The sequence below is a fragment of the Zootermopsis nevadensis genome, unplaced genomic scaffold (genome assembly GCF_977971745.1).
Source record: "Zootermopsis nevadensis isolate Lab colony 2312 unplaced genomic scaffold, Znev_1.0 Znev_ptg000017l, whole genome shotgun sequence".
Taxonomy (NCBI): domain Eukaryota; kingdom Metazoa; phylum Arthropoda; class Insecta; order Blattodea; family Termopsidae; genus Zootermopsis; species Zootermopsis nevadensis.
This window is the reverse complement of record NW_028259149.1, coordinates 10,195,009-10,210,421: the sequence shown is the minus strand read 5'-3', so window position 1 is coordinate 10,210,421 and position 15,413 is coordinate 10,195,009. Positions and strand designations below refer to the sequence as shown.

General features: G+C 36.5%; 1 protein-coding gene across 5 annotated transcripts in view; it reads right to left on the bottom strand.

Annotated features, from left to right (window-relative positions):
- Mcm3 (minichromosome maintenance 3) overlaps nucleotides 1-15,413 on the bottom strand; it is a 134,953-nt gene that overhangs the window by 5,112 nt on the left and 114,428 nt on the right. For 4 of the 5 annotated variants that reach the window (XM_087350386.1, XM_022072634.2, XM_087350384.1 and 1 more), the window contains 15 exons: nucleotides 15,192-15,304; nucleotides 14,272-14,480; nucleotides 13,218-13,348; nucleotides 12,232-12,331; nucleotides 11,589-11,727; nucleotides 11,171-11,410; nucleotides 10,635-10,799; nucleotides 9,859-10,057; nucleotides 8,070-8,218; nucleotides 6,094-6,249; nucleotides 4,247-4,397; nucleotides 3,190-3,330; nucleotides 2,832-2,942; nucleotides 2,245-2,465; nucleotides 1,778-1,881 (listed from right to left, as the gene is read on the bottom strand). In XM_087350386.1, the coding sequence (XP_087206512.1) occupies nucleotides 1,778-1,881; nucleotides 2,245-2,465; nucleotides 2,832-2,942; nucleotides 3,190-3,330; nucleotides 4,247-4,397; nucleotides 6,094-6,249; nucleotides 8,070-8,218; nucleotides 9,859-10,057; nucleotides 10,635-10,799; nucleotides 11,171-11,410; nucleotides 11,589-11,727; nucleotides 12,232-12,331; nucleotides 13,218-13,348; nucleotides 14,272-14,480; nucleotides 15,192-15,304 (2,329 nt within the window). Of the gene's footprint in view, nucleotides 1-712; nucleotides 1,882-2,244; nucleotides 2,466-2,831; nucleotides 2,943-3,189; nucleotides 3,331-4,246; nucleotides 4,398-6,093; nucleotides 6,250-8,069; nucleotides 8,219-9,858; nucleotides 10,058-10,634; nucleotides 10,800-11,170; nucleotides 11,411-11,588; nucleotides 11,728-12,231; nucleotides 12,332-13,217; nucleotides 13,349-14,271; nucleotides 14,481-15,191; nucleotides 15,305-15,413 lie in introns of those variants that run through there. The other variant, XM_022072635.2, reaches the window with a different exon arrangement.

The window sequence follows — 15,413 nt, the reverse complement described above, 5'->3', positions numbered from 1 at the left end:
AAAATTACAAAATAAACAGTATCATAATTTGTACTTATCAACATTCTTAACAAAATAAAATAAAGAAGACTGAGAATGGGTAGAACCCAAAGCATGCATGAAGAAAACAAGAAATACAACATATGTCCTGACTGGAAGTATAATTTAATATATATCTTTATTGGAAACCCTCAAGTGAAACAGTCACCTTGGGTGTAGTGAGAATAAAATAAACTAGGCAACCAATTCTAACACTATTTAACAGCAGTTTCACCTGTGTAGGTTATGAGATTGATATCACAAACAGGGAGTGTGTGAGGAGCTGGGAGGAGGCAGTCATGGTGTAGTTGAGATTATTATACTGGCATTTGTCTGGAATGTGCAGAAAGTTGTGAAGAAAACTTCAAGGAGGGATAAACAAAAATTCAGACATCCCAAAGAGAAGTCAAAAATGTTGCAGCTACATTAGACTACTTGCTATGTTAATATTAAAATTAATTCCACAGAAGTAGTGATGATGAACTGGATTGTGTTGGCACTGACAGAGTTCACTGGTGGGGTTATGTCGATGCAGAGATTAACATTTTGGTTCTATAACTAGCTTTAGTGATTATGAACTCCTTCAGGCAGACACTGCAGCAAATAGGAGGGAAGGATGATAAGGGGCAGGTGTGGATTTTTCATGATTAACAATCAAACAGGATCCATTATATGTAAGTGAAAGATAGCCACATTGCCAAGAAGTTGGTTTCTGCAGTTCCAACACTGGTAACATTTATTTTTCAAACACATTAACCTTTTGTGGTCATCCAAGGTTACTGTAAAATAGCTTTCCTTTAATGTAAAATTGATGATATAAAACAATAATGTATTTATCAAGCCCTTGTGTCTAACATTCATTATATTTTTTTATTATTTTATATTACTGAACTCTTTTAATTTTCACCAAATATCAGTCATTTAAAAGGTACAAAAAATACATAGCATTATTGTTTTTGATAAAGACATCTTGTGCAACATGCTATGTTTACAACTATTAACAGGCGGTGACATTTGTGAACATTATTCTTCTTTCCTCTACTAACATAACAGAATGATGCCTACCAATCAAATGCAGACTGTCACCATCCATTATCTGACACTCCCTGACATCTATGGGCCAAAACCAAAATACTATAGATCCCACTGAGTTCTTTGGCTCTGGCAATCTCCATATTGATATGGCACACCACAGACAGATAAGTGACATGGAGAGAATGAAATTCCATCCATATTACATGGGCTGACTGGTGTATAAATTTCTGACCTGTCCTGACACATTTCCAAATAAAAAGACCCAATGTTCCTCAATTCACCCACCTATTAAAATTGCAATCATCCCAGTGGGCCTTTCCCACTTACCTTCTAATTCTTGATTTCCTGTGGGACCTCTTGACTTTCCTACTTTTTAATGTGTTTATTTTAAAAGCCTATTAATGTCTGAATTATTCTGAAATGTTCTGGGGGCTTTTAGCCTTTGATACACAATTTTTCCTGTGGTTAGCAATACCTAATAAGATACAGAATATTTTCTGTAATTTTTAATCAAATATGGGGGAAGGGGTTCTTATATTTCTATATTAGAATATGCAAAAAATAAATATATTGAAAACAAATGAATCCACATATCTGACCTCATCTGGTGGCTTGTGCTGTATAATTTATATAAGGAAGACCATGCCATCAGCAACCATAATTTGGTTTGCATCTGTCATCTGCATTACTGCTGCTGACACTTCAATCTGGCTGAATGACTCACCACTCTGTTCTGAATTTGCAAATTCCACGACTCGTTCCAGCGTGAGAGACTGTGCCCGCTCTTCACGAAAAACCTTCACTAAGCTGGCCTTGAAGGATTTGAACCTGTGGGACAGTCATAATGTCAGTGCACTTCAGAAAACTGTCTTGGGCAATTACAGTGTACTTGTTCAAGTTATAAACATTTTATTAATCCTCTTAACAAAAGTTTTTCTAGTTTTACTTGCTTTCCTGTGGTGCAGATTTTATTATATAGACACTCCTCATATTTACATAGCTGTACCTATGTCTGAGGTCAGTGACAAGACTAGTGGAAAAATGCATGGACTTCAGCTTGTTTTTATAAACAGGCCACAAGAACTCATTTAAAATTCATTTTTATATATTCTACACATAATACTATGGCACATGAAGTACAATTCATACACACAAGTCGACTTCCCTGCCAATTTAAAAAATGTGATTTACCTGTCATCAGCGATGACAGCTGGTGTCGCTGGTTCTGCAGATGGCCCTGCAACTGCGTCATCATGACCAGATCTGTCAGTCTCCATTTCAGTGGCAGATGTGGGTTTTGATACAGACTTTGTAGAACTTCGTGTCTTGCGCCTCTCAGTCCCCTCTTCTGCTTCCTCTTCAGAATCCCAGTCATAAGGATCGTAACTATCATCACCTGGTGTCCTTTTTGACTGTAGAACAATAATGAAACCTCATTCCGATTTTACTTGCCTCTTCAAATGATTATTATCCTTTTCCTCATTTCTCTTTGGTGGACTTCACAATGGCACAGTACACTGTACTTAACAATTTCTCATTTTAAACTGCTTATTACCATATTTATCTAAATATGAGAATAATTATAGTCTCATACAAGAAATGGGCTATGATAAGAATTCTGCACGATCTTTCATTTCTTCCAACTGCTTAAACTAGCTTGCATGTGATAAAAAGTGTTTTTTATGGATGTCAAGGCTCTACAATTGCAAAATTAATCTTGACTTTCATGCATAGCCTGAAAACTAGCTTCCTGTTAACCAAATAAAATTTTAAAGTACCTTATCTCTTCTAGATTTCTTTCTCTGGTGTCCTTCAGTTTCACTCTCATCTTCTGACATTTCATTTGTTTCTCCATCACCACGACGCCGCTTTCTCTCTTTTTCTAACACCTGAACAAATTACAGAAATACTATATTTTATCTTGAAATATATTACAAAATGCTTATGAGTCTTGTCATTATTCACTTTGCCACAAAGAAGCAGTTCTGTTACATTAATACACTTGGCACAAAAAAATAATAAGACATGCATGCACCCTGTCATCTATTAAGAGAGTATTTTCTATGGACACTCCATTCCAGAGACTAGCTGTCTGATCACAATGTCAAAAACAATTTTATATTAAATGAGAATTACCCTTTTGAAAATAGCATACTGCACTAGTTCAATAGCAGTTTGGGCATCTTCAATATCAACAGTGCGGGACAATCTGGCTTTTGCATGTGCTGTTGCCAGCCGAATAAGTGTCTCCAAGGTTCGAGCTGTCACAGGTTGCGTCTGTAATTGGCAATCAGTTTTTATATACATATACACTAGTTGATACTTTGTTTAATAATTTCTCTTTGTAAGCTCAGTTTCACAGCACTATATAAAAAAGATGCAATGAAATGAGACCCATGTACATTTGGTACAACACAACACATGATGAACATTATTTGCTATAATCAATGGGGAACATTTATGTAGTATACTATACTGGACTGGTAAAATTCAGGCTAGCAAACCCATTCATAGGCTATACATGTCCATCTCCACAGCAGTGCCTTTCTTACTGAGGAAAACAAATGGAAAGGTCCACAAGTCACAATGACCAATTCACAGCAAAGTTTCCTTCATAGCTAATGTTTGCATTGTATTAAAAAATTCAACATCAAGAGTTGATAGAAACTTAACAATACTTCTACATGTCTGCATGTGCTAACTACAAAATTATTACAGGTTCATATAAAAACAGCAGATTGTGACATTCTTAAAAACACAGAACAGCAAAAACACAAACCCATCTGGACAATGTGATGTTTTCTTTGAGAATATAAATGTTTTCAGCTGAGAAAAGATTCGTATTGGTGTTTTAAAATGTTTCCAAAAAGATGCTGACATTTACTGCTGTAAGTATATCTCTGATATGTGCAACAGGAGGCAATTGAAATTTTTTAATCCCAACAACCAGCTACGCTGTAACACGGAAAGATGCTTCAACCACAGAAACAGAGATGTGTGTTATGACCATGACCTCAGAAAACACAACTCAAAATACCAACTGATTGAAAATCAAGAGTTGCACCACCAGCTTCTTCTGAAAACAAATGGGTTATTGTTCCTAGAGCTAACTACATTTAGATTCTTTTATCCATTAAGATCACACCCTTGCACTGCAATTTGCATGAATCTCATCCAGCAAATTTATGCATACCCTGGCTATGTCAGTGTCCATCGTGTCTTGTGAACGAAGTCGTGAATATTCTTCAGCAATGGCTTCAGATGCTTCTTCAGTTAAAGTTGGTTTCATACACTTTGCAATGTGGATATACTTCTTCATGAACATTACACTGACAATCTTGTCCCTGTTAAAAAACAAAAACAAACATATACACCACAGATCTGTTTATAAGAAATACTTTTCAACGTGGTATTTGACTGGATGAAGAGAATGTATCATCAGAATCAGAAGAAGGTCTTGAAGTCTGGGATTAAGTCTGAAAATATCAATTATTCACAGTTAACCAAGTAGCAGATAAAGACACACCTATATACAAGGATATATTAATAGTAATGAGTCACAAATCATTAAACAGTTTGGACAGGATAGAACACCTAGCAATTTTTCTTTATATACAGTGAAACCTCGATGCATCGTTTTTGGCGGGGGTGGGAAATAAAAACGATGAATACGGGAAAACGATAGTTGCGGGAAAGCATTAATTTTTTAAAAAAAACTGAATGTTTCTCTTTCAAAGTTACTTCTTTTTACCAAAAAAGCCTTTAATGGACAACTGGTTTGTCGAAACTTACGTTTTTGGCCAAACAGAGCCCTTTCCACGTTCAAAATGTTTTCCTGGTCACGTATGTGCATAAAAGAACGACTTCACTTTTGCCAATGCGCTTTGGCAAAACTCGGCACAGCTTCGGGCTCGCAATAACAGGAAGAATGGAAATACTATTACTGCCGATCTCAACAAAACATAGCTGTAGAAGACACTGAACCACTGGAAACGAGATGAACCAGAAGAATGAAAAGTGTCGCCCGCCTTTCCTTTGTACTTATAAAAAAAGCATTTGTGAAGAAATTCACACTGCACATGCCATCTGGCATCGCTGGAACGAAATATGAGTGCACCCTAATTAAACTCGTAAAATTTCTGACAATGAGCACCGCCATTCACTCCAACTATCACCCCTGCACCGCTGACCCCTCATTCCAAAAGAATCTGTGCTGGTTGGGCGACATAACAGGTTACCACTACTGCATATTCCAAAAACATTGTGCGTCTTTCGGTATTAATTTATCTCAAAACCCAGCATTTTAATTTCTCAGAAACGATCATTGCGGGAAAATTGTGGGCCGGGACTAAGATTTTTGAACGATCGATGCGATAAAACGATAGTTCGAGGGACGATAGAAGCGGGAAAATGTAACATTATTTTATATGGTATGTATCCGGGACCGAACAAAACGGACGATGCATCCGGGAAAACGATAGTTTGGGGAACGATGGATAGAGGTTTCACTGTAGTATAAACCACCAAGACAGGTTGCAATTTGGTAATTAATATAACCTTCTAGGTTTGATGTAAAATGTTTCAATATTATTATATTCATAGAGAAAACTGCAAAATACCATCAATAAACAATGCAGTGCATGTTATGGCTACCATCCAGCAATGTAACGGCCAGTGTAATCAATAAAAATATCCTGATATGCAAGTTGTCACAACCTCAACTAGACAAGCCACATTACCATGTGATCTAATTACACACTATGTATATCAGATGTTTGTTATCTGGTTCACCCTAACACATATGAAGCACAAATTCCCAGTCTGTGTTAGTGAGATAAATATGCCATTTTAATACTACAGAACACACAATCTTAATAAAAATTTCAATATAAATATTATGAAATGAATTAATTATTTTCTGCCTTTTTCTGGGGGCAATTTTATCTTTCCAAATGTTTAAGTGCCTAAAATAAGTATTCAATTAACTCCCCCCTCCCAATATTGTGAATTCCCATAACAACACAATTTTACTGTTTTTACTTGCGAGTTCGTGTGCCGCCATGAAGAAGAGCATCATATTTTTCATAAACAGGCGTATTCAGATTGTCTCCCTCAGCCAAATCTGGATTCTGAGTGCTCAACATTTCTACAGATGAGCCCATGGGAAGGGTTTCACCATCTTGTTCTCTGGGATTTCTGAAAAATAAATATACAATGACTTAACAAAGTTTTGAAATAAACATGACTATGGACATTATCCATCACCTTAGTTCTTCTCAAACACAATGCTTCAGAAACGGGATGTTTCTGTAACAAGGTGAAATGTGAGGGGAAGACTCCTACTTAGAATGAGCCAGTCCACTGCCCCTTACCTTGTTCTAGGGGGCACAACCACACAGGAATCTTTCCTCCCCTTTTACTTTGAAATAAGCCCAGTTTCTGAATCACAGTTTGAGAAGAACCAAGATGATGGATAATGTCCATAATAAGTAATGTTTATTGCAATGCACTTCTGTCAAAAACATTCAGATTTAGCTTAAAGTTCTGAAATACTAATGGACAGTGTTTTACAATGGTTATCTGCAATGTATCCCCAGGCTTATGGGAAAGATGTGAAACTAACAATGGAAATAAAAATGTCCGCTGTTAGTCAATATTACCAATTCCACATTTATTATGTAAAATAACAACAAAAGCATGCTTTGACAATAAGCAGATACAGTTATTACAAATATATAGACTACTAATTCCATGGTGAAAGGTTTGCCTTGAAATTGATAATGACTACTTTTATGGAACTGAAAGGTTCATCACTATATTCATAAAAATCTTCCACTAGACCTCATCCAAAGCCAACTGAATCTAGTCCACATCTTCACACATTCTTTCTTTAAGACCTTTTCAACATTACTTTGTCTTTTACGCTCAGGTATTCCAAGCTTTCCCTTTCCTTCAGGTTGCCTGACAAATTTTGTATATATTTCTCTCATCTTTTCCAAGTATACTACTTGTCCCATTTTACAAATCTTGAATTAAACATTCTAACAATTTTTTTGTAACTAGAAGAATATTATTAACATCCCCATTATTAATTTTTTGCATCCTCCTGGCATGTCCTCCCTCAAAGTCAAACTAGTCTCCATAGTATTTTGTTCTCAGCCACCCTCAATTTATGTTCTTCCATCAAAGAGAATGACCAATTTTTTGCACCTGAATGAACATCTGGTAAAATTATAACCTTCAGTTTCTCATACTGGTTGGGAATGTAGGCGTGAGTAATAGTATGCACTTCTCAAATTTAATATAAAATATGGAATAATAAATGGCAACTTATATCTTAATTGCATCCTGCTTGTGTTCCTCAATACAATACTTTTATTTTCCGTCGTTTCACAAGCTTATTGTTAAAATTACATAAAATTTCACATAAAATTGTTACATTTTTAAAATTGACGACATGTTTCGATATACAATTCTATCATCGTCAGGTCTATCAAAATTAAAATTAAAATCTGGTGTATCTGTTGCTCTGCTTATATTGATTTTGTTTTTACCCGTTTTTGATTTTATTACATCTCCAGGCTTCTTCCATTTAATTTTGGAGACTGCGCCTGGGTGCCTATATCGGGTTGTGTGTGATGTGCGTGTCCGTTGTTATTGAGTTGCTGTCTGCCATTCAATAACAACGGACACGCACATCACACACAACCCGATATAGGCACCCAGGCGCAGTCTCCAAAATTAAATGGAAGAAGCCTGGAGATGTAATAAAATCAAAAACGGGTAAAAACAAAATCAATATAAGCAGAGCAACAGATACACCAGATTTTAATTTTAATTTTGATAGACCTGACGATGATAGAATTGTATATCGAAACATGTCGTCAATTTTAAAAATGTAACAATTTTATGTGAAATTTTATGTAATTTTAACAATAAGCTTGTGAAACGACGGAAAATAAAAGTATTGTAATAAATGGCAAGTTTTTTATTCGGAACACTGGTTTTAGTCTCACCTGTATCTATGCATCCGTACAACATGGTCCGAAATCATGCGATCATATTCCCCATCAACCAAATCCAACATCACAAACAGCAAGTCAAAACGGGATAGCAAGGAATCTTGCAGACCAATATTCTCCATTGGAGTTTTGTACTGATCATACTGAAAGACACCACAAAACTGATGAACATGTGACCATATGAAATGAACTAAAAATGTCATACTAATCTACACACAAATAAAGTTGTCCCTATACCTAAGCATTATGCTATGAAGGTTTCTTGATGCATTCAATATAACAGAGGTAAATAATCAGCCACATGCTCCAGCCACTTTAACCCAGTACCTACTGGATAAGAGTCTGGGTAGGTTCTAGACAGTGATCTGAGGACTTAAATCCCTGCCCTTGCTAGGAACTGAATCCTATAGGCAGTCACTTAAGGATTGAGCTGCCTGTAAGCAGAATTTCCATATACTGTTTTGAAATTTAAAGACCTTATCCCTATTTAGAGTTCAATTTCTAAGGTCTCAAACCAAATCACCTTAGCTTTCCTCAGAAGAAGTAAAGTGAATGACAAAATAAGAATAAAAAATAATAAACATTCAGTTTTATAAATGAAAATTCATTCTAAACTTAACTCCATGTTTAAAGCCATGGAAACTAGTTTCAGTGCTACAAAAATATGTTTTATGAATATTTCAGTTAAGAAATGCAGAGTTCTTTGCTACACATTTATGGACAATCAATAAAATATAAATTCAGACCACACAACTTAAATATAAGACACAGCAAATAAATTTCAACAGACTATCAAAGATTCTCATTAGTCTTATAATTAAAATAATAAGATGGGAATCAATATGGAAATTAGAAGACATAAATATAAATAGTTGTGGTTCTAAATGTATAGCAATAGTTTGTTCAGTACTGTCACAAAAGTATATTCTTTAGATAAAGAAGGAAGTATGAAATTTTATAGACTGATTTTGTGTTCAGGTAAGGAAAGGTACTCACTCTGTGGACTTGTCAGGTAAAGCTGAATGTAGTCTAGTGACAACAACTAGCATTCCCTCAAGTAGAGAACATCAGCCTCAAAAATGGTAGTCTTCTTGAACCAAACAACGGGTAATGCACAATGAAAATTCTCCCACAGCAAATTAATTATTGCCCCACTTAATGGTACCTGCACCTTGTCGTGGTGGTGGGGCTTGAGTACCTCAGTGACCTCATAGCTACTGGTAGGGCCTCCCTAGCCAGATTGGTCGAGGGGGAGAGGTCAGACTAAGACAAGTACCCTGGTCCTCCAGGTTGGAGGTTGGTCGCAAGGCTAACAACCTTGCACCATAAAAAGGAAGATGTTTCAAAACCTCAATCAAAGCCTCGGACAGACGGACCTAACAGAGGACCGAATGGAAGAGGAGAATTGAGGAGGCCATGGACCGAATACGGAAAGGAGAAAAGAAGAAGAAATGAATTATTGTGTCCACTGTTGTGGAACTTCGTGTAATCTGATATACAAATCTCTGACTTCATTTCTTTTTAACTAAAATATTTTATTAGTTGTTCATATATACTTTATATTTCATGCTATTTTATTTGTACTTCAATGGATGTTGAATCATAGGATTAGTGAATACTGAATTGGAAAGAATGTGGAAAGATATGGTCATGGCCTAATTTAAGGTACTATCAGAGTGACTGAGGAATAACACAAAAAATATTAGTCAAGAAACCTGGTTCCAAGCCTGAATGTCATTTACTGTACCATATCTCATGTGATAGCAGTAATGGGGCAACTTACTCTACCATACACCGGGTTCGCAGCAGCTAGCACAGAGCATCTGGCATTCAAATGAGCGTGGATGCCAGCCTTAGCTATTGTAACTCTTCCTTGTTCCATCACTTCATGAATAGCAGTTCTGTCCATGTCCGACATTTTGTCAAATTCATCAATGCAAACGACACCTCTGTCAGCCAGAACCATGGCACCAGCTTCAAGCCTGAAAATAAACAAGGTATTTCACTTTTATATGACGTGGAGGAGGATGTGAGGATGATGGGAGTGAGAAGAATTGTGAATGATAGGACAGAATGGAGAAAACTCGTCGAACAAGCTAAGACCCACATAGGGTTATAACGCTACAAGAAGAAGAAGAAAAAGATTTCACTTTTATACAGTCCTAAGATTAATCTAATATGACTTGCACAAGTCACAAAATTCCTTATTAATGCAAGTTTCCCATTTACTTAGATACAAATATTTTCTTGAACATCTTGTTTCCAAATACATGTAATTTTCAATCTACCCTGTCAGATTTAGTGAGAAATGAAATGCTGCTGGCTATGCCAGCCTGCAAAATCTGTGGAACAAAAGGCAAGGAGTGAAGTTGTGATCAGGGCTCCAGAAACACAAACTACAAAGAAAAGTGGTGAGTATAAAAATTACTGCCTGAAGCACTCTATGAGAGTATTGGCAGGTAGATTTAAGTTATAAGTCTAGAACCCTATTTGTGATTGAACTTTTGCAATAATGCACCTGTAGTTATACTGGCATTTCTTCTGAAATGTAGAACATACCTCCTCTCACCAGTTTCTTGATCAGTGGTCACTGCAGCTGTAAGACCAACACCTGAGGACCCACGACCAGTAGTGGGAATGGCTCGTGGAGCAGTGCATAGCACATACCGTAGCAATTGTGACTTTGCAACACTTGGGTCCCCTATCAGAAGAACATTGATATCCCTGGAAGTGAAGTAAAGTAAATATGAACTATACATGGTGATGTACCATTTAAATCCATTGAATTCTGATACAATTAGACCACAAAATTTAACCCTTTTCAAAACAGTAGTAAGTGCTTTACCAATCAGTAACTCTGCACTTAGCCAACAAGGATTATTTATGGGTTTTATTTGATTCTCAGAATTAACAGTGATAATTTCCCATCACCACTAGGGCTATGATCAACTGATGATGGAGGCAGCAAGCACCTCTAAAACATCGGTACACTTCTACCAGACTACACAGCACATATCTCAGAAGACAGTAATCAACAGTTTTGTAACTGATATATACTCTATAGCATAAGGCTTGGAAGTAGAACTCCCACTTACCCTCGAAGCCTTGTTCCGTTAGGTAGCACTTTCTCCACTCCACCCAGCAACATGCATAGGATGGCCTTCTTTATGTAATCATGTCCGTGAATCGAAGGAGCCAGAGATTTACTAAGCAACTCAAAGATGTCGACGTTCTTGTTACGGGCTAATTTTTTGCACTTCTGGATGTCCTCTCGAGTGATCAGCAGTGTTGACTCCTTGCTGAGTTGCGATATGTTGTTGGCAATTAAAATTGTTCTGCAGAAACAAACGAAATGCACCAAGAACTTCAGTGTAGAATTGCATACAAACCAACAAACTATTGTAGATTCCAAAAAAAAAATAGGAAGTTTCTTGACAAGCTGAACCACCATCAGCCACTAAATTAAGACCTTGCAACACAAATCACTCGATCTAACCAAAACTGCCAGTATACCTGAATGTTCCTGAAGTAAAGCTACCCTGTTTGCCTGGTAAACACCTGTAGTTACCCACAATCTGCACTCGGTCCCCTGGTTTACACTTGTCCACCAAATCATTATCACATATCACATCGACTGAGCGCGGCAACTGACCTATAGTCACAAACAGAATATCTGTTAATAACAAGAAATAACAAGCTTGTACCAGAATACACACAAAATCCTGACCAAGTTGAATCGGTTCAACAGACAGATGGACAAACAGATATGACCAACCCACAATGGATTCTTGCTACGCACTTTGTGCAAAAAGCATAATAAAGTAACAGGCTATTTTCATGAAGAGGTGACAATATGCTTTATCAAACATGAAAGTTGTGCCTAAGCATTATGATATGGAGGCATTTAAAAGGGCATGAAAGTAATGTTCTGTGCTCTGCTTTACCCTATGGAAAGAATTCCCAGTTCCCATCGCACAGGCGGCTGGGTGGAATTGGCATTTGTTTATTGCTAAAATACATAGGTTAAAACTTTTCCAAGTTCTCTGACCTTGTTTTCTGAAACAAAAGCTGTTTTGCTAAATAAAGTGATTTCCAGAAAAGTAACGCAAGAACTGACTATAACATTTTCAATCAAGCAAATATCTAACTTAATTACCTGCAGGTGCCTTTTCAGGCATTTCTTGTATAGAAATTGTCTGATGATCTTTGTACACTGACAACCCGTATTCAGTCTCAAGGTTATTGCCATCTTCATCCTGAAATTAATACTCACTCTTAATTATATACTACCTAACTAATTTAATATTTGGTTATCATTTTGTAGTACTAATGAGTTTAATTTTTATGTGCTGCTTTCTTAGACTTTTTCTAGCGCTGTAAATAATGTTACTTTGGAAGCAGCTGCATGACTGACTACATCAAACTTTTGAACATAATACCTCAGAATCTTACATTAACCTTCCCCAGCCATGTACTGCACAGTATAGTGCCAAAGTGTTGACTCCAAAGTCGCAGTCAGGCCAACAGCTGGGTAATACAGGGGTTTAAATCCCAATTTCTAAATGACAAAGGCTAAATGGCAATCATGTTGCTCCCACCTCAAAAGATTTCATGTCCACTATTTTGGTACAGAACAGAATTAAGAAGTGTGAAAGAGAGAATAAATCTAAATTTCATAATGGATTGACTTTTAAGCTACTTAATGCTGTTTCAACTACACATTATACAACATCAAATAAAATGGGAAAGATTTGGAAAGTGGTGTTTGTGGCCAATTTCAAGAAATGCTCAGGCATTCGTAGACTAAGTGTAACCTCAGTCAAGATAGCTAGTTGATTCTAGTTTGCTCAGTATACTTTCAAACAAAACAGCCAGTTGATTCTGGTATGTTCAACAACACTTCTTTGAGTGTAAAGATTCAAACCTGGGACCCCCTGAATATGAAGCACGAATGCTAACCACTGCGCCACAGATAAAGTTCAGTACAGCCATTAGCAAAATTGAGATTTGAAATGGTACTGCAGTACTGCACATCTTAATTACTGCTAAACCAACCTGCTGAGCATTGATTCTCAAAGATTTCTCAATTTATTCATTTTTTACTACATGGAACAAGAACAGATGAGGACTTTATAAACATACCTTTGTTGGATAGACAGAACTGGAAGGAAATGCACTGAACGATGTCAAGTCAGTGTACCGACGCTCTAGCACCTTCTTTGTTGCAGGACAATAGTGGACACTGCGTACTACTTTAGGGCGAACAAGGGAACCTGTAAGTTAAATGTTAATTACAATGTAATTAGCCACAATGGGTTGTTCCACACAGTAATACAAAAAAATCTTGATAGAGTGGAGTTCATGAAATTACCAAAAACCAAACAGCATCTTAAACAGATGTTCAGTATCATATGAAAAATATCAAAGAAGGAAAACTCTCTGGTCACAGTGATCAAAATTCCTCATATACTATGCATCTATCTAAATTACACGACCATGCTAATGAAATTTCATATGATCAAGCACCATACCATAAAGACAAATAGAAAAGTTATTGCCTCCAAATGTTCATGCTCCAACACATGGCTTAGGCAACATAAATGACTTACATCGGTTGATTTGCCTGACCATATTTGGGTCCTGTAACATTTTAATTTTCAATCCTCACTTAGGCAGGTTCTAGTATTCAAATTTAAGCCATCCTTTGTGACTTCACAGTCTTTATCCAGCTACTAGCACCTTAAGCAGTCTGTTAATATATGATGGCAGTATTTTCTGTTTCCAATTCCACACCAATGCAGAATTTAATTTTAGTTCCCAGAATCCCATGCAAAGTCAACTTAATTTAACAGTTGATTCACAATAGATGTTCAGTATTTTTAAAATTAATTACTATAAAATTGGATATTTTCAATGTTTCTGATTTACTAGGTTTTCATGGATCTGTACTCTATTGCATCCTCAATTCTCATACAATGAGCATGTCTTGACATCTTTCACTGAATGGTACATTCACACTTGCACAAGACTTACGTACCATAGTGCAGGAATGTCTTGTTCAAGAGCTGGGCACATAGCCATTTAAAGTAACATGATTTATCAAATTTTTCATGTTGCTACATGCATTAAAAATGTGTAGTAACAAACTGCAGATACATCCAACAGGCTTAACTACCATGTAATACAAGCCACTTACATTTGGTTACGATTCCTTCAACACAAACAAGATTTCCAAGAAACTTGGACATCAGAGTACGGGGTGTTACATGTTTGTTGCCAAAACTCCCTTCAAAAGCTACAAACAGCTCCTCAGTGTCTTTAGCATACGTAGGATCCAAACTACCTACATACTCTTTCAGTGCTCGCTGGAACGCCAGTTGTTCTTCAAAAGCATTGTTCAGCAAGCTGAAGCATAAATAAAACATGCCGATTCTTAGGTTATTCAATAACTCTGTTTCATCTACATAATGTGCATCAAATGTGACAAAAAGATGATCATGAATGAAGAGTAGAGAAGAATTTTAAAGGAGGGAAACATGGTCTGATTGAAGGCATTATTCTAGAATTTACCTGGAGGGACTGAGAAGAAACATGACTTCACCTCATACATGCAAGTCAGTCATGTCAGTGTTGAGCCTTTATAAAATTATGTGCCTACTAATGACCATTCAATGGATTCGGTTGCTTTATAATGAAATTCAATGATGATATTTTGTATTTGTGATACTGAACTTTGTGGTTATAGCACCATATTCTATTCAATAACCCAATGCCTGGCTTAAAAGAGTCAGAAATGTTGTGAATGAGGGACACATCCACTGTTCCACATTCACACTACCAGTGAATGTTAATGACTGCCATTATTTTAGAACAATGGAATCTGTAAATTTAACGCAATGCTCATCAGGTCTATCAAAGTTTCACACATAATGTTAAAATCAAGCATAAGTACCTCAACCAGAGGTACTAAATCCTCATTTCGCTATGATAAGTATCAGATTCCAGTGGAACAATGACACAAATTTTATACAGAGAGAAAATATGTACTTTTAAAATTTTGCAATAAAGACAGAAGACTCACTTATCACAAAACACTATTTAAAACAACAACCAAACCTTGTGGCTCTCACAAGATTCTTGCGACGTAAATCATTTATGTTGACCAGCAGTCTCTTGCTTTTATCTGCCACCAAGTCCTTCACAAGTTGAGAGTAAGTACCTTCATTTTCCTGTAATACAGAAAACAGTACATTTCCTCTGACATAGGAGCCTACTCCTCCCTACCTCCAAACCAGTCATTCTCAAACTATTCCTAAAATGTCAAATAAAATGTGAACT